General features: G+C 43.9%; 1 protein-coding gene across 1 annotated transcript in view; it reads right to left on the reverse strand.

Moving 5' to 3' along the window:
• Window positions 1-2,350: 2,350 nt before the first annotated feature.
• Window positions 2,351-18,717, reverse strand: part of LOC311225719 (uromodulin-like) — a gene marked incomplete at both ends in the record, with an annotated part of 28,192 nt that continues 11,825 nt past the window's right edge. The window contains one exon of the mRNA XM_084311113.1: window positions 2,351-2,371. Coding sequence (XP_084167239.1) covers window positions 2,351-2,371 — 21 coding nt within the window. The remainder of the gene's footprint in view (window positions 2,372-18,717) is intronic.

The raw sequence follows: 18,717 nt of genomic DNA on the forward strand, positions 1-18,717 counted from the left end.
CCTCCCTATGTGCATGAGTGATGCCGAGCGGATCCACTACGATACAGAACGATAGGTTATGACTATAACCAAGTTCTGTTAGTAGTGGTGACGCTCGGCATCCGACGCCGCTGCAGCCCTTGATCTCACCTTGTGGTGAAAGCTTGGGAAGGAGGAGAGCAGGTGACCACACACCTGCTTATGTAGGTAAGCTAACGAGGGGTGTGGTCAGACGAATACTGCGATAAAGGTACATTGTGGAATTTATTCAGTGCGCGTGCACGTACGCGAGGGAGTGCATGAGTGATGCCGAGCGTCACCACTACTAACAGAACTTGGTTATAGTCATAACCTATCCTTATGCTGTGATGGACATCTCAATCTCCCCTCTGGGATAAATAAAGGTTTTCAATTCAATTAAATTCAATCATCGTCAAATTGGCTGACGACATGGCGGTGGTTGGACTTATTGCAGGGGGGGATGAGTCTGCATACAGAGATGAGGTCCTGAAACTAACAGCGTGGTGTTCGTTGAATAACCTAGCACTGAACACCACAAAAACCAAGGAACTCATCTTGGACTACAGGAAGAACAGTGCAGACCTCACTCCCCTCTGAATCAACGGCGAGGAGGATGTGGAGAGAGTCAGCTCCTTCAAGTTCCTCGGAACCCTCATATCTGCTGACCTCAGACTGCAAACACAAATGCGGTCATCAAGAAGGCCCAGCAGAGACTTCACATCCTGAGGGTGTTGAGGAAGTACAGAGTCCAACAACACCTGCTGGTCCAATTTTACACTGCCATAATTCAAAGTATCCTCACCTCATCCATCACAGTCTGGTACGGTTCCACTGACAAACACACCAAACACAAACTCCAACGCATCATCAAGACAGCCTTCAAAATAATTGGCTGTCCCCTCCCCTCTCTGGACTCCATCTACACCTCACGCACAGTCACCCGCTCTGTTAAAATAGTCAACGACCCCTCTCACCCAGCACACCACTTATTCCAGCACATGCCCTCAGGTCGCTACAGGTCCATCCTAACAAGACCCCCCTTTGCACAGACGGACAAGCATCTGTCACTGACTGACACTGTTACCGTGACTGTCCTATATGTATTTATGTATATATGTATTTATTGTGGGATTGGGAGGTGGGAGGGGGGCGTTTTTGACGTTTTTAATGTTTGATGTCTGTTTCATGTTTGATGTAACCAGTGCTTAACAATCTGTACCGAAAACAATTACCACCAACCATTGTTGTGTGGCATTAAAGTATCTTGTATCTTGTATCTTGTATCTTGTATCTTGTAGAACAGACTGGAGGAGCAGCTGATGGTGACCTTCTATCGCTCTGCTGTTGAGAGCCTGCTGACGTACTGCATAACAGTGTGGTACGCCAGCTGCACTGAAGCGGACAGAAAGGCGACTCAGAGGGTCATAAACTTGGCACAGAGAATCATCGGCTGCACCCTCCCCTCCCTGAAGGACTTACACAACTCCCGTTGCCTCAACAGAGCAAAAAACATTATCAAGGACAGCTCACACCTTGGCTTCCACCTGTTCGACCGGTTGCCATCGGGCAGGCGTTACAGGTGCATCAGAGCCAGAACAAACAGGCTCAGAGACAGTTTCTTCCCCAGAGCCATCACCACCTTGAATTGTAACATGCACCAATAATTCACCCTGTCCCCCTCCTCCCACACTGTGCAACATGATCCTACCCCTCAAGTGCAATATCCACAAGTGCAATACCCACCCACTACCGTCTGCCACTGTGATTGTTATTTTGTATATTGTTATTTTGTATATTGTTGTTATTTTGTATATTGTACAGTATTGTAACATTGTTTTATTGTATAGTATTTTATGTTTCTCTTTTATTACTTGTGATTTTATATTTGCTTCCACTACTGCACCTTAAGTTTGAGTCCCACATCTTGTTATATAATAATCTCAAATATAATGACAACAACAATAATGAGAATAAGATAAGATAAGATATTCCTTTATTGATCCCCTAAAGTACAATCTAATCTAACCACCACTACTACTACCACCACCACCACCACCACCACTACTACTACTACTACTACTACTACTACTACTACTACTACTACTACTACTACTACTACTACTACTACTACTACTACTACTACTACTACTACTACTACTACTACTACTACTACTACTACTACTACTACTATACTGCTACTGCTGCTGCTGTGCTACTGCTATCCATTGCTCTCCTAAGGACTGTTGCTGGCTGAGTATGACAAGATGAGGGACAGTTTACCTGAGCTGGGTCCAGTGAGAGCTTGTATGCAAAACAAGAACAGCAACCCCGCTGATAGACTCATGATGGCTCATAAACACCTCCGATGAACCTGGAAAGACACAGAGAAGAGATCATGCATGAAGCAAAGCGGTGTCTGAACACGGATGGCTCTGTGCAAACGCACAATATTCATTATAGGATCGTCTTAACTAAAATGTTTATCTTTTTTCCCTTGACTATTTAGCTAAATAAGCTGTAGAGAAAGAGATTTGGCTTTTTGAGATAACCATTTTGAGATGAACCACTTAATAAGCAATAAGCAAATAAATAAGCCTGAGTGATTTGCCTTCGTATGCCTTGCTTGAAGTTGGCAGGCTTAAAAATTGAAAAAGAAAATACATACTCATTGATATTTGCCATACTTTCTATATAAAACATTTTCTTCAAAGTAACTGATGGCTTCAGATAAATGTAGTGGAGTAAAAAGTACAACATTTCCTTTGAACTGTAGTGGAATACAATTTATATTAATACACTGATCATTTTCCATATCAGCTACTGATAAAAAGCTGTAAAGAATGGTTTAGCCAAGTGTCAACGGTAGCAATGTGCTTGATGCACAAGTTACGTATGAGGTCTGGTATTTAACAGTGTCACACATCCCACATCCTTGTCTTCTTACATAATAATAATAATAATAATAATAATAATAATAATAATAATAATAATAATAATAATAATAATAATAATAATAATAATAATACACTTAATAATAATAATAATAATAAATAAGCACCTTTCATACAAAAATTGCAGCTCAAAGTGCTTCACAGCAGCAGAAAATACAGGCACAAAATGAGCACACAAAGTGCAGACATGTAAAAAGAAAACCACATTACAACACAATACAATCACAATTCACATTAGGATCCAACATCCCAATAGGCCACCTTGTTTATGGTTTGATTCTATGGCCGTTTTAAAATAGACAATAATAAAAAAAATAGTAAAATAGAATAGATAGTGCAATAGTGCAGTGCAATACTATAGTTTATATATGTTGTTTTATAAAATTGGCAAAAAAACATGAACCATTATAGAGACATACAACCAAATACTGAGCCCAAACGGCCATGCTAAATACAGAGATGCCCTTGTCTTACCTGGCAGAAGCTGTGTTTGGGAAACCTCTGGTCCTGAACTTACAATTGGGTGTCCACTGTGCAAGACTGAACCTTCTTACAAGGATGTGGGATGTGTGACACTGTTATATACCAGACCTCATACGTAACTTGGGCATCAAGCACATTGCTACCTTTGACACTTGGCTAAACCATTCTTTACAGCTTTTTATCAGTAGCTGATATGGAAAATGTCAGTGTATTATTAATATGAATTTTATTCCACTACAGTTCAAAGGAAATGTTGTACTTTTTACTCCACTACATGTATCTGAAGCCCTCAGTTACTTTGAAGAAAATGTTTTATATTAGAAAGTATGGCAAAGAAAGTATGGCAAATATCAAGTAGCACCTGATTACATCTACAACCTTCTTCAACACTACACTCCCTCCCGCTCACTCCGCTCATCCAACTTAGCCCTTCTGAGCACACCACACTACCGCCTTAAATCCACAGAAAACAAATCATTCTCCTCCGCTGCTCCCCGACTCTGGAATCAACTCCCATTACACATCAAAGAAGCCCCATCTGTAGAAACATTTAAGTCCCACCTCAAAACCCACCTGTTCAAACTTGCCTACCCACACTGTAGTGTAGCGGCCTCTGCTTGGGTCCGCTTCTAGTGGCAGTCGGGGAGGTATTCCATACGCGCTTTTTATTTATTTTTTGATCCACTTTTTCTCCCATTTTTCTATATTTTTTCTCCCATCCCAATTTCGTATCATCCAATTCAACCCTCCCCTGTCACGGACGCTGTTTCTTGCCTCCCACAAGCCGGCTGCAATGTGGACTAAGTCATACATAGCACAAGTCCCCTCCGGTACTTGAGGTAACAGCAGTCGCATCTTTTCACCTGCGCAGCTCGATCTCTCAGTGGCGAGGAGTAACGCGTGGGAGGCTCACGCTGCCCCCGACACTTCCTGATTCTACTGCGCAGGCGCACCAACCGACCTGTAGGAGTCGCTGTCCACAACGCCCGATCCCCACCCATCAGTTTCCCACCCCCTAATACGGCCAATGTGTATTAGTACGGACGACCAGCTAAACTGAAAGCAAATGTGGAGCGCTGGGCTCGAACTGACGAGCCCAGAGTCTCCAGCATTTCGTGGCGAGCGCCTTGCCCACTACGCCACGTAGCCGCCCCCATACACGATTTCTTATCAATAATAGTCTCCACACTTTCAGTTCCGTTGTCAGATATCAAGTGGATATCCGATTTATTTAGAAAAGTATTTTACATGGAAGATGGGACCAAAGCGATCCAAAGCGTTCCTAAGCGTGGTTCAAAGCATTCCTAAGCGATCCAAAACTATCAAAAGCGGTCAGAAAACTGTGTGCCCTTTCCCCGTTCTACACCCCCCAGCTGATTCCCATCACTAATTTATGCCCTCAGCTGCGCAGTGTCTGGTCCGCCTCGACAGGTGAACCACCCACAATACAACTGAGTTCATTCAATTTTCCTCAGAATAGGCCAACACCTTTTAGCTACACAGATAAATCATATCATTCTATTTGATATAATAATAATAATAATAATAATAATAATAATAATAATAATAATAATAATAATAATAATAATAATAATAATAATAATAATAATAATAATAATAATAATAATAATAATCCATAACCAAAACACTCATATGGCCCTTACACCGGCCCCTAATTGTGTCTACACAATTACAAAACGAAATTCTGGAGCCAACGCTATCCCATGCGGGAGCTGATCGCAACGAGAAAGGGGTAGAAGAAGCCGGGGAAGTCCTTTGTTTTGACTAGAGCTTCAGAATCAGTGGAAGCGGACGGCCATTTTGGATAATCATGCCGAATTAACGCCGGTACACACATTACAAAAAACTTTGTAAAACACCATTTTCCCCTGGGATTGTTATAAACGTTGGACCTGTACTGTAGATAAGACTTCAGGCTATGGAACCATTGTGTTTTCCAGCTCCTACCTCTCAGCTGGAACTTAAAAACAGGAATCTGGCAACAAGTAAACTGAAATGTGAGTACACAAAACGTTTACTTCAGTGTGTTCAAACTTCTGTAACTCTATTTCATTGACAGGATTCTGTATTCTTACCGGTCTCAGTATGCTCTCCTGTGAAATGTATCGCAATCCACCTTCTTCAGCCTCTCTCTCTTCCCATCCATCTCCTGGAGCTCCGCGTCCGTGACGTGTAGCCAGTGCTGTCAAAGTCAAAATCTAATTCTATGTCTTTGTAATCATTATTATAATCCATCATCCAAGTTGTTTGCTGCAGGTAAACATACTGCTCGCTTAAATCCAGCTTTGTAAACAACTAGCACACCTTCCCGCTCCTTCAACCCGACACATAGTGCTATGCAGGGGAGCGTGCCTATGTTCCCACAGCCCTATGTTCACAGCCCTATGTTCCCACATTTCCTTTTTTCATACATTTGTATCTGATTTTATCCCCCTTTCCTTCTTAATTTGGTAGCCAATTAAACCCAACCTATTATCCAATTGTCCTCTGGTAGTAGAGGGTTTGTCCGGGAACATAGGGCTTCATTTTGAGAAGAATCTTAGAAATGTGAGAACATAGGGCTGTGGGACCATTGGGCTGTGGGTACATAAGATAAGATAAGATAAGATATTCCTTTATTGATCCCCTTGGGGAAATTCAGGCATCATAGCAGCATGGGGGAAGGGGGGGGGGGGGTGGTACAGGTAGTAAAAACAACACAAGCAGTGTAAACAATAGGGCCTAATATTGAGAAGAATCTTAGAAATGTGGGAACATAGGGCTGTGGGAACATAGGGCCTAATATTCTGAAATGTGGGGAAATAAGGCTGTGGGAACATAGGGCCTAATTTCTTAAAAAATCTTAGAAATGTGGGAACATAGGGCTGTTGGAACATAGGGCCTAATCTTTTGAAAAATCTTAGAAATGTGGGAACATAGGGCTGTGGGACCATGGGGCTGTGGGACCATGGGGCTGTGGGAACATAGGGCTGTGGGAACATGGGGCTGTGGGACCATGGGGCTGTGGGACCATTGGGCTGTGGGAACATAGGGCTGTGGGAACATAGGGTTGTGGGACCATTGGGCTGTGGGAACATAGGGCTGTGGTACCATTGGGCTGTGGGACCATGGGGCTGTGGGAACATAGGGTTGTGGGACCATTGGGCTGTGGGACCATGGGGCTGTGGGAACATGGGGCTGTGGGAACATAGGGCTGTGGGACCATTGGGCTGTGGGACCATGGGGCTGTGGGAACATAGGGTTGTGGGACCATTGGGCTGTGGGACCATGGGGCTGTGGGAACATAGGGTTGTGGGACCATTGGGCTGAGGGAACATGGGGCTGACCCCCTATGCAGGACCAGTGAAAACAAGCTCCAGCCCCAGGGAATGCTAATGTCCATGCCGACGGTAGGAGTTAAATAATTTTGTGTCCTGTCCTGTCAGTAGTTATGCAGGGACTGTGCTGCTCCACTAGGGGGACAGGCTGTTCTCATTCACTGTTAAGCCCCCTTTCTAACAAACTTTCCCCCCAGAACTATAGGGACATTTTGGGGGGAAAGTTTGCATGTGTAATTTCCGTGCAGACTCTGAACACATCATTCATTCCTTCACGATGCATACCACGTCTCTGAGAGGTAAGTTACTTATTAAGAGGTTATGGCTATACAAGAAATTTAATCATAATTATTTCACAATGTCTCTCGTAAACCTGAGGGTAGAGTAACGATCACTAACAATCAGTTGAGTTTTTATTATAGCCCATTCAGCGTATGGTTGCATTCTAGCTAGCTATAGGTTAGCATGGCCGTAGCCAGCTATAAGGTCACCGAGGTCCGGACCTCGGTAACTATTTGCGCATGGGCCGTTTGGTCAACGACCGGCCCATTTGGTACTGACTGACACTGGGCCGGCCCAATAATCACATCTCTTACTAAGCCCCTCCCCCACTAGGCTGGGAACAGCGGCTATTATGCGTGCTGCGGCCCAATCACATCTCTTAATAAGCCCCCCCCTCTCTCACCTGTTTCTCATGTGGCAGTCGGGGAGGTATTCCATACGCGCTTTCTTATCAATAATAGTCTCCACACTTTCAGTTCCGTTGTCAGATATCAAGTGGATATCCGATTTATTTAGAAAAGTATTTTACATGGAAGATGGGACCAAAGCGATCCAAAGCGATCCAAAGCGATCCAAAGCATTCCTAAGCGTGGTTCAAAGCGTTCCTAAGCATCCAAAACTATCCAAAGCGGTCAGAAAACTGTGTGCCCTTTCCCCGTTCTACACCCCCCAGCTGATTCCCATCACTAATTTATGCCCTCAGCTGCGCAGTGTCTGGTCCGCCTCGACAGGTGAACCACCAACTGAGTTCATTCAATTTTCCTCAGAATAGGCCAACACTGGGCAAGCATTCCCCTTTTGGCTACACAGATAAATCATAACATTCACATAAATCATATCCTTCTATTTGATATAATAATAATAATAATAATAATAATAATAATAATAATAATAATAATAATAATAATAATAATAATAATAATAATAATAATAATAATAATAATAATCCATAACCAAAACACTCATATGGCCCTTACACCGGCCCCTAATTGTGTCTACACAATTACAAAACGAAATTCTGGAGCCAACGCTATCCCATGCGGGAGCTGATCGCAACGAGAAAGGGGTAGAAGAAGCCGGGGAAGTCCTTTGTTTTGACTAGAGCTTCAGAATCAGTGGAAGCGGACGGCCATTTTGGATAATCATGCCGAATTAACGCCGGTACACACATTACAAAAAACTTTGTAAAACACCATTTTCCCCTGGGATTGTTATAAACGTTGGACCTGTACTGTAGATAAGACTTCAGGCTATGGAACCATTGTGTTTTCCAGCTCCTATACCTCTCAGCTGGAACTTAAAAACAGGAATCTGGCAACAAGTAAACTGAAATGTGAGTACACAAAACGTTTACTTCAGTGTGTTCAAACTTCTGTAACTCTATTTCATTGACAGGATTCTGTATTCTTACCGGTCTCAGTATGCTCTCCTGTGAAATGTATCGCAATCCACCTTCTTCAGCCTCTCTCTCTTCCCATCCATCTCCTGGAGCTCCGCGTCCGTGTATTTTAGCCCCAAACCTGTAGCCAGTGCTGTCAAAGTCAAAATCTAATTCTATGTCTTTGTAATCATTATTATAATCCATCATCCAAGTTGTTTGCTGCAGGTAAACATACTGCTCGCTTAAATCCAGCTTTGTAAACAACTAGCACACCTTCCCGCTCCTTCAACCCGACACATAGAGGGAACATAGTACAATTAAAACTCTTGACTTGACTTGACTATGCAGGGGAGCGTGCCTATGTTCCCACAGCCCTATGTTCACAGCCCTATGTTCCCACATTTCCTTTTTTCATACATTTGTATCTGATTTTATCCCCCTTTCCTTCTTAATTTGGTAGCCAATTAAACCCAACCTATTATCCAATTGTCCTCTGGTAGTAGAGGGTTTGTCCGGGAACATAGGGCTTCATTTTGAGAAGAATCTTAGAAATGTGAGAACATAGGCTGTGGGTACATAAGATAAGATAAGATAAGATATTCCTTTATTGATCCCCTTGGGGAAATTCAGGCATCATAGCAGCATGGGGGAAGGGGGGGGGGGGGGGTGGTACAGGTAGTAAAAACAACACAAGCAGTGTAAACAATAGGGCCTAATATTGAGAAGAATCTTAGAAATGTGGGAACATAGGGCTGTGGGAACATAGGGCCTAATATTCTGAAATGTGGGGAAATAAGGCTGTGGGAACATAGGGCCTAATTTCTTAAAAAATCTTAGAAATGTGGGAACATAGGGCTGTTGGAACATAGGGCCTAATCTTTTGAAAAATCTTAGAAATGTGGGAACATAGGGCTGTGGGACCATGGGGCTGTGGGACCATGGGGCTGTGGGAACATAGGGCTGTGGGAACATAGGGCTGTGGGACCATGGGGCTGTGGGACTCGTGTCAATCTTCCATCTTTTCGCTATAGTGTCTGCCTTATGTCTCTGATCTTGTTTTGAGTTTATTTTCTAGACCATGTTTACATGTATTTCGTTCATATATGTTTATGGACAATGGGATGGGAGTGGAACTTTGTAAAGCCCTTTGGGCTTCGTTCCCTCCTACATGTAGCACTGTTTTAATGTGCTAAATAAATAAACTAAACTAAACTATAATAGCCTAAACTTTCCAAAGTGCTGCATTTATTTATACCTCTGAAGGGGCTTCAGTTCAGCTTTCTTTCTCATCAGACTGCTTTAAAACGGTCTCCCTTTCATCACTTTCTGACGTCTTCCCCTTCTCTTTCTAACCAAATGTATTGTAATGTATAATATAACTGGCATACAGACCCTATATTGTTTACACTGCTTATCTTTACTTTTCTACTGTATAATTGTATAATAATATTGCCTGTATTTATGTCTTCTAATATTACCCTGCCCATACCTGTACCCCTCCCCCATGCTGCTATGATGCCTGCATTTCCACAAGGGGATCAATAAAGGAATATCTTATCTTATTATAAGACTGGATGGTGGATGAAACTTACCACATAGTAATATATTTTTTGACATTGGTCAACAAGTATTTTATTTGAATTAATTTCAATCATTGACCATTGTCCATTGACACACATAATACAGGAAAAGTTACACCTTTTGAACACATGAGGGCGATACTACTAAGATTCGCTGCTCAGAGTCTCAGCTCTCTTGGACCTATTGGCATTGCTATACCGGCTATGTATTAAAAACATTTATGCATTCATTAATTTCCACCATTGTCCAATGAAATAAGCCACACCTCCTTGGAAACCAAGGACCTCCACATGAACCCCCTTGACTTCCTAAGCAGCAGACCCCCAGTTTGTTAGGATAGATAGACAATCTCACCTTCTCCACCCTCACCCTGAACACGGGTGTCCCGCAAGGCTGTGTGCCTGAGCCCCATTCTCTACTCCCTCTTCACCCACCACTGCACTCCTGTACATCATGGTACCACCAACACCATTATCAAGTTTGCAGACGACACAGCAGTGGTGCATGGGCCTCATCAAAAACAAAAGCAAAAACAATGATGAGTCGGCCTACAGGGAGGAGGAGGTCCAACAACCTGGCCCTCAACACCAAGAAAACCAAGGAGCTCATCGTGGACTTCAGGAAGACTACAGCTGGCACGTGTGCCCCCATTTATACTGTGTGAACTTTGAACTCCTGCCTATACTCAATTTATACTTGCCTACTGCTTTCACTGTCGACAACTGCCTTACACTGTAATCATAGTATCACAACTATCTACCTCAAACTATTGTCTACACCTTTAACTCTGTATGATAACATATACAATAATGCGTTATATACCGTGTATATATATATATATATATATATATATATATATATATATATTATATATTTACCGTATATATATATATATATATATCCATATCTGTCTGAATATACCTGCACATAATCCTTTCTATATACCCACTTACAGTATACACCTGCATATGACCCATAATAACTCTGTATGATAGCATGTACAATAATGCTGTATGCTACATCTATATATATATATATATATATATATATATATATATATATATATATATATATATATATATATATATATATATATATATATATATATATATATATATATATATATATATATATATATATATATATATATATATATATATATATATATATATATATATATATAATGACAATACATTTGAATCTAATCTAGTTTGATCAACATTTTTCTGAGCCAAACCAAGCTGTGTATTATATACGGTATAATATGTAGCTAGAGATCTGTAATATGAATACATTTAACACATAAAGAATTAAGAATCGAGAAGTTTACATTTGTATTTAATGGGAAAATGTGTACCGTTACACCTCTACTAAACAGAAAATGTGTACTGTTACACCTCTACTAAACAGAAAATGTGTACTGTTACACCTCTACTAAACAGAAAATGTGTGTATCGTTACACCTCTACTAAACAGAAAATGTGTGTATCGTTACACCTCTACTAAACACAAAATGTGTGTATCGTTACACCTCTACTAAACAGAAAATGTGTGTACCGTTACACCTACAGAAAATGTGTGTACCGTTACACCTACAGAAAATGTGTGTACCGTTACACCTACAGAAAATGTGTGTACCGTTACACCTCTACTAAACAGAAAATGTGTGAACAGATTGGTGTTTGAATGTCATCTCTATTGGCTCAGACTCCCATCTGTCCTGTTCAGGTCCCTGGAAGACACAGAAAAAACAACCACACATTTCATCATAAAACACCATTCGAACTGTTCATTCTATGTTCAATACTCTTTCCACAAAAACTGTGTGTGTGTGTGTGTGTGTGTGTGTGTGTGTGTGTGTGTGTGTGTGTGTGTGTGTGTGTGTGTGTGTGTGTGTGTGTGTGTGTGTGTGTGTGTGTGTGTGTGTGTGTGCGTGCGTGCGTGCGTGCGTGCGTGAGGGGGGGGGGGGGGGGGGGGGGATCCAGGGAGGAGGGTACTTTTTTAGAAGTAACTAATCAGGTATCCTACTCACAGATAATTGGTCCAATGGTGGAGGGCTTGATGGGTAGAGCCTGGGAAGAAGAACGATATACCCTCCCAGAACAAATCTGTGTGAGAGAGGGGAAACCAGAGGGTTGAACAGATTAGAAAGAGTTAGTAACTGTGTTCAGACCACTAGATTCTAGAAGATAAAGAGTTAGTAACTGTTTTCAGACCACTTGATTAGAAAGAGTTAGTAACTGTGTTCAGACCACTAGATGAGAAAGAGTTAGTAACTGTGTCTGTGTTCAGACCACTAGAAGATAAAGAGTTAGTAACTGTGTTCAGACCACTAGATGATAAAGAGTTAGTAACTGTGTTCAGACCACTAGATGATAAAGAGTTAGTAACTGTGTTCAGACCACTAGATGATAAAGAGTTAGTAACTGTGTTCAGACCACTAGATGATAAAGAGTTAGTAACTGTGTTCAGACCACTAGATGATAAAGAGTTAGTAACGGTGTTCAGACCACTAGAAGATAAAGAGTTAGTAACTGTGTTCAGACCACTAGATGATAAAGAGTTAGTAACTGTGTTCAGACCACTAGAAGATAAAGAGTTAGTAACTGTGTTCAGACCACTAGATGAGAAAGAGTTAGTAACTGTGTTCAGACCACTAGAAGATAAAGAGTTAGTAACTGTGTTCAGACCACTAGATGAGAAAGAGTTAGTAACTGTGTTCAGACCACTAGATGAGAAAGAGTTAGTAACTGTGTTCAGACCACTAGAAGATAAAGAGTTAGTAACTGTGTTCAGACCACTAGATGATAAAGAGTTAGTAACTGTGTTCAGACCACTAGAAGATAAAGAGTTAGTAACTGTGTTCAGACCACTAGAAGATAAAGAGTTAGTAACTGTGTTCAGACCACTAGAAGATAAAGAGTTAGTAACTGTGTTCAGACCACTAGAAGATAAAGAGTTAGTAACTGTGTTCAGACCACTTGATTAGAAAGAGTTAGTAACTGTGTTCAGACCACTAGAAGATAAAGAGTTAGTAACTGTGTTCAGACCACTAGAAGATAAAGAGTTAGTAACTATGTTCAGACCACTAGATGAGAAAAAGTTAGTAACTGTGTTCAGACCACTAGAAGATAAAGAGTTAGTAACTGTGTCTGTGTTCAGACCACTAGAAGATAAAGAGTTAGTAACTGTGTTCAGACCACTAGATGAGAGAGTTAGTAACTGTGTTCAGACCACTAGAAGATAAAGAGTTAGTAACTGTGTTCAGACCACTTGATGAGAAAGAGTTAGTAACTGTGTTCAGACCACTAGAAGATAAAGAGTTAGTAACTGTGTTCAGACCACTAGAAGATAAAGAGTTAGTAACTGTGTCTGTGTTCAGACCACTAGAAGATAAAGAGTTAGTAACTATGTTCAGACCACTTGATGAGAAAGAGTTAGTAACTGTGTTCAGACCACTAGAAGATAAAGAGTTAGTAACTGTGTTCAGACCACTAGAAGATAAAGAGTTAGTAACTGTGTTCAGACCACTTGATTAGAAAGAGTTAGTAACTGTGTTCAGACCACTAGAAGATAAAGAGTTAGTAACTGTGTCTGTGTTCAGACCACTAGAAGATAAAGAGTTAGTAACTATGTGCAGACCACTAGAAGATAAAGAGTTAGTAACTGTGTTCAGACCACTAGAAGATAAAGAGTTAGTAACTGTGTTCAGACCACTAGAAGATAAAGAGTTAGTAACTGTGTTCAGACCACTAGATGAGAAAGAGTTATTAACTGTGTGGTCTTCAGTAATAAAATTACACTGGCCTTGTCTCTTAACCCTTTCACTACCACATAAAATGGTTAACCATTTCACTGCTACACTACAGAAGGTTAACCCTTTCACTGCCACAAGACAAAGGGTTAACCCTTTCACTAACACACTACAGAAGTTAACGGTTAACCGTCTGTAGTGTGGTAGTGAAAGGTTCTGTATCGTTAGTGGCTTAGCTTGGCATCACTACTGCACTATCTCGCGTACGTGCATGCGTACTGAATAAACCACAAATGTACCTCTAATACCAGTATTAGTCTGACCACACCCCTCATCAGCTTACCTTCATAAGCAGGTGTGTGGTCACCTGCTCTCCTCCTTCTCGCTTTCACCACAAGGAAGAAGTGCCTCGGTAGATCCCCACACTTGACACCATGATGGAAGAAATTGGATTAGGAACAGCTTGGGAAACAAGGATACGTTGACATCATATCTTTATTTTCTCTCTCACTATTTTCGAGAAAATACGGCGATATTGTCTTCGTACTGGAGTGTCTAGAAGATGATGATCATTCTAAAAACCCTCCACCGGTTTTCGTATTGGGAGCACGCCGCTGCATGCTTCTCAACTGCAGTTCCTTGCTGTGTTTGTTGGGGTGAAACCTGTCAGGCTACAGCTGAACTGTCGGACATGCCGCTGTTGTGAGGAGCGGTGCGTTCCAGGTTGGGTGAGTAGTGTTTGCTGGCGGGCTCCACTTGTCTGTTAGTGCTATGGGGGCTACTTGACAAAGTTTATGGAAACCGGCCCCAGGCTAGGGTCCTTTGTTTAGCCGCCTAGGCGACAGAAGGCCTTGGTCTGGAGACCATTATAGTTTTAACTAGTGGGCCGCGACCATTGACACTGGTGATCCCTGTGTGTTCTGGACGAGTGGATTCTCTCTGTCACCGTGTTAAGACCCCATCTTTCATATCCAAATGAGAGTATTCCTTCACGAGGGGATATGTGCATGTAATGTGCGATAGCGGCAGATTCATGTTCAAAGTCAGCTATACAGGCCAGTTGGTACTGTGCTGATTCCGCCGGATGTGGTAAAGTCACCGTTGTGAAGCGGTGTTGACGTCTTGTTTTCTCTTTTCTCTTAAAAAGTGAGGAGAGGTTCAGAACGGCGGCCTGTCTGGGTGAGTGTTATGTCATTGTTTACATGTTCATAGCTTACGGTTAGCCAGTCAGCTGTTAACTGCTGCGTTAGCCTGCTGGATCGCTGCATGGCCTGCTTAAGGCCTACTATTAGCCAGTCAGCTGTTAGCTGCGGGGCTAGCATGTCGTGGTCGCTAGGTAACGTTAGCTTGCTGCTATGGCCATGGCTGGCGCAGGGTAGCTTAGCTTCTCGCGCGCCGCCGGGAGCTCGCTTCTGATCGCCGTTAGCTTGATGCTATTCTGTTGAACGTGCTTTGATTTTAACATGTTTTACACTCTTGACCGCGACGTCATCCTTGACAGGGGATGTTTCGTCGACCCTGCCCTGAGCCTGGACGGGGATTGCGTCAACAAAGAGGACTGTAGCGACTGGTTGGAGCGGCGACGCTGCCCGGATCGAACAACACAGGACGGCTGTGTTCTACGGTGTCTTGTGACTGCACTTCGCTGATCTGCGTTCCGGGTAGGAACGGGGTTGACCAGACCTCATAACACGTCTTCTGGTTTTACTTTGCTAAATGTATTGTGAATAACGGTGTTTTTTCCCAAAACGTGTGTTGTTGCAATGCATTTAGGATACGTTGCGGGTTATGTGTGAGCTGTTTTTGTCACTGGCAGTTAGCTTCTCCGTGCAGATCGTGATGTATTGATCTGGTTGTTGTGTGAGAAACATCATGGTGTTTATGTGTACCGTGTACTCACTACTAAGGCAACTAACCTATGAAGCTATGCTTGGTGACAAGTGAGTAAAAGAATGTTCTTTCTCAGACTGTAATGACAATGAACAGTGTGTTCACACATTAACAGGTTTTCCTGTTTTAACTGGCCGTATTGAGGGTAAAATAGGAGGATTGTGTTTTTCCCCCCCGGTTCCCTGGGGACTTTATCACCTCCTATCAGACATGTTGTGCATTAATTGTGTCTTTTGTGTGGTAGGGATACGATGTAACTCTTAGCTTGATTGCTGAGGTTGTGCTAAATCTGCTGGAGAAACTTATTTCCTAAAGGGAAATTGGTTTGGTTGCTGTCATGTGTGCTTAGCAAGGCCTGTGGTCGATACTAATCAAGAATGATGTATTCTCTCATTGTGAAAAAAACGGCGTTCCTCTGTTGAGTGTTTTTGCCATTTTTTGTAGGTGATGATGGGCTGTGTGTGTCATGTGACCTACAACTGGGTTGTACTGGCCACAGAAGCACATGTGTATGTTGGACCGGGGTTCTTAGAGCCCTCTCTATTCTGTGTTTTTCCTTAGTAAAAATCAGATAGCAGGTTAGCTCATGTGCTGTGTGGAGCTGTGAAACGCTTCATAGAGCTGACTATGACTGTGTCATATTCTCTTTTTGTCGTTACGTCGTATCATGGGTGTGGGGTCGTAAAGGGGTGAACTGGTAACCTTTCCTCTCCCCATTGTTCTGTCGGTCAGGGGTACACCCCCTGTCCTTCAAGGTTCCCGTCACGTGGCGGTTCGGCACGTTACGGGGGGGGGGGGGGGGGGGGGGAGGGAGTTCCTGGTCCCACGGCCTGGTATATTGGGCGTGTGCACCGCAGGAATTCCCCCGCCATAGAGTACGTCACCGTGCGCGTCTCTGTTGGTAGGACTTCCGTGTGCTGTTCAGGTCCATGTGATGGATCTGTTTTCAGGGGGGGTGGTCAGGGCTCCTCCTCACCAAGCGCCTATTCAGGCCTTCTGTGAGTTCGGACTCCTTCTTCCATGTGAGGAAGCCTCCATCAGAGTACAGAGCCTTCCTCCTCAGATTGTCAAAGTGAGTGGACCCTCTAGAAGGGTCCTTTTCTATTGTATGTATATTCGATTCAATTCGTTTATTGAGTGTGTATGGGTTCAGTGCCTCTTCCCCGGAGGCCCTAAAACCAGTTTTTTACATGGCTCAAGGTGCAATATATTCTTTTCAATCTGTACAGCTCGCGTGGGAAGTCTCTCTGGGGATCCCCGTCTCTTTCCTATGGGAGGGTGGTGGGATGTAAAAATGTGAAATTTTTTTACCCCGGCTGTGTAGACTGGGATACATACTGTTGATGCTTCCTTCTTTCTATTCCAGAAGTGTTGGAGTTAGGGAGTGTCACACCCCTCTTGTCGTTCCCCTGGGCGCCTTGGGGATTCAATGACAGGTCTAAATAGCCTGTTCATTGATGGGGGTGTGTCCCGACGCACGTATAGTGCTAGCTCGCTGTAAACAGGCGATTGACTGGCACGCCTTGGTTGCTTGTGGTTGAAACAGCGTTTTTATAAAGCAACTGAGATGGGGGTTTTTCCTCTTCCGACGACCACATCCCATGACCTGGGTGGGTTGTCGACGGATTCTCGTTCATGTCTGGGGGATGATGACGGGATGGATCTGAACATATGTAGTGGGGTCTCACGCCCTTGGGGTGGGCCACCAGGCGCGGTTCGTCCGAACGTCTGGGTGGCGCCTTCTTTTCGTGTTAAGATCAACACGCATATCTGCCCTTCTCCTGGAGTAGGCATGTCGGCGTGGTTAGGGCACGGGACTGGTTCTGGTCACGCTGGTCCAGATCAGTTGAACCCGTTGTCCGCCGGGGATGCAGATCTGCTGTTCTGGTACCCTGAGGGACTTGGGCTTTTTTCAGGGGGAAAAATGCCAGGTCGGTCTGGGTGTCACAGGGTTAAGCGCTATGGAGACCCTGGTTGGGTATGTTTTTACTCAGCACTGTCGTCATGGCTTACAGCCATGCCATTCTGTACGCGCTCGATCTCGTCGGATCTCGGCCGCTACACAGGTTGGTCCTGGTTAGTACTTGGTTGGGAGACCGCCGGGGAATACCAGGTACGGTGTGCTTAGGGGCTGGTTCTCCATTATTTTTCGCTCCTCTCTCACGCATGGCGAAGAGGGGCCTGTGGGGGTGGTTTTTTGACCTCCTCTGGTGACCCTGTGCTTCCCGTACCGCCAGGCCCGGTCCGAAGTGATGTTTGCGACCCGTAGGCCTGGGTTAACCCTTTTTGGAAACTGAAACACTTGTACTGCGGTATAGCCGGTGTATGCCCGCAGGTGTGTTTTGGAGTTTTTTCTTGAGGGGTTATAGGAACAACCGCCGCATTGGGTAACACCGAGGTGGTTGATTCCCTGGTGTGTTGGAGCAGTGTCAACTCCCGGGTTCACCGTTTGAGGGTGCCCCTGCACGTTCATGACGTCTGCCAATCGTGTCAGCCTTCTCTGCCTCGACCCCTCTGGGTGGGGGTTTTTAAATGGAGGCTTGGTCATGCAACACCGCCAGCTTACGCTCCTTCCGCCGGGGCGGCTGTGTTCAGCTGTCCCCTCTGGCGCCTGTCTCGTCCGCAGTCTCCAGGCTAGGGTTAACAGCCTGTTGCCTGGTTTTTCCCCGGTGCGCTGCCTGCTTCCGTTGGTTAACCTTTTTGTGTGCTTACGGCCATGCTGACTGCCTGTTCTGCAGGGTCAGTGTGCCAGGCGGTGTACTATTGGGGGGACGGGGCCCGCTCGGCTTACGGCCATACCAACCTGAACACGCCCGATCTCGTCCGATCTCGGAAGCTAAGCAGGTTCTGGCCTGGTTAGTACTTGGATGGGATTCCGCCTGGGAATACCAGGTGCAGTAACTGAGGGGCCTTTGTCCGAATACGCTGGCGATGTGGGGGGCGGGGCACTACGTGCCCACCTGGTGGGGTCTTGATGCTGGCATCATGGACTTCTCCGGGCCCCCATTCCAGGGAGTCCAGTCCTTTTGGTGGGTCTGGGTCTTCCTTCGCGCTCCG

Source organism: Notolepis coatsorum (assembly GCF_963971535.1).
Source record: "Notolepis coatsorum genome assembly, chromosome: 1".
NCBI classification, from domain to species: domain Eukaryota; kingdom Metazoa; phylum Chordata; class Actinopteri; order Aulopiformes; family Paralepididae; genus Notolepis; species Notolepis coatsorum.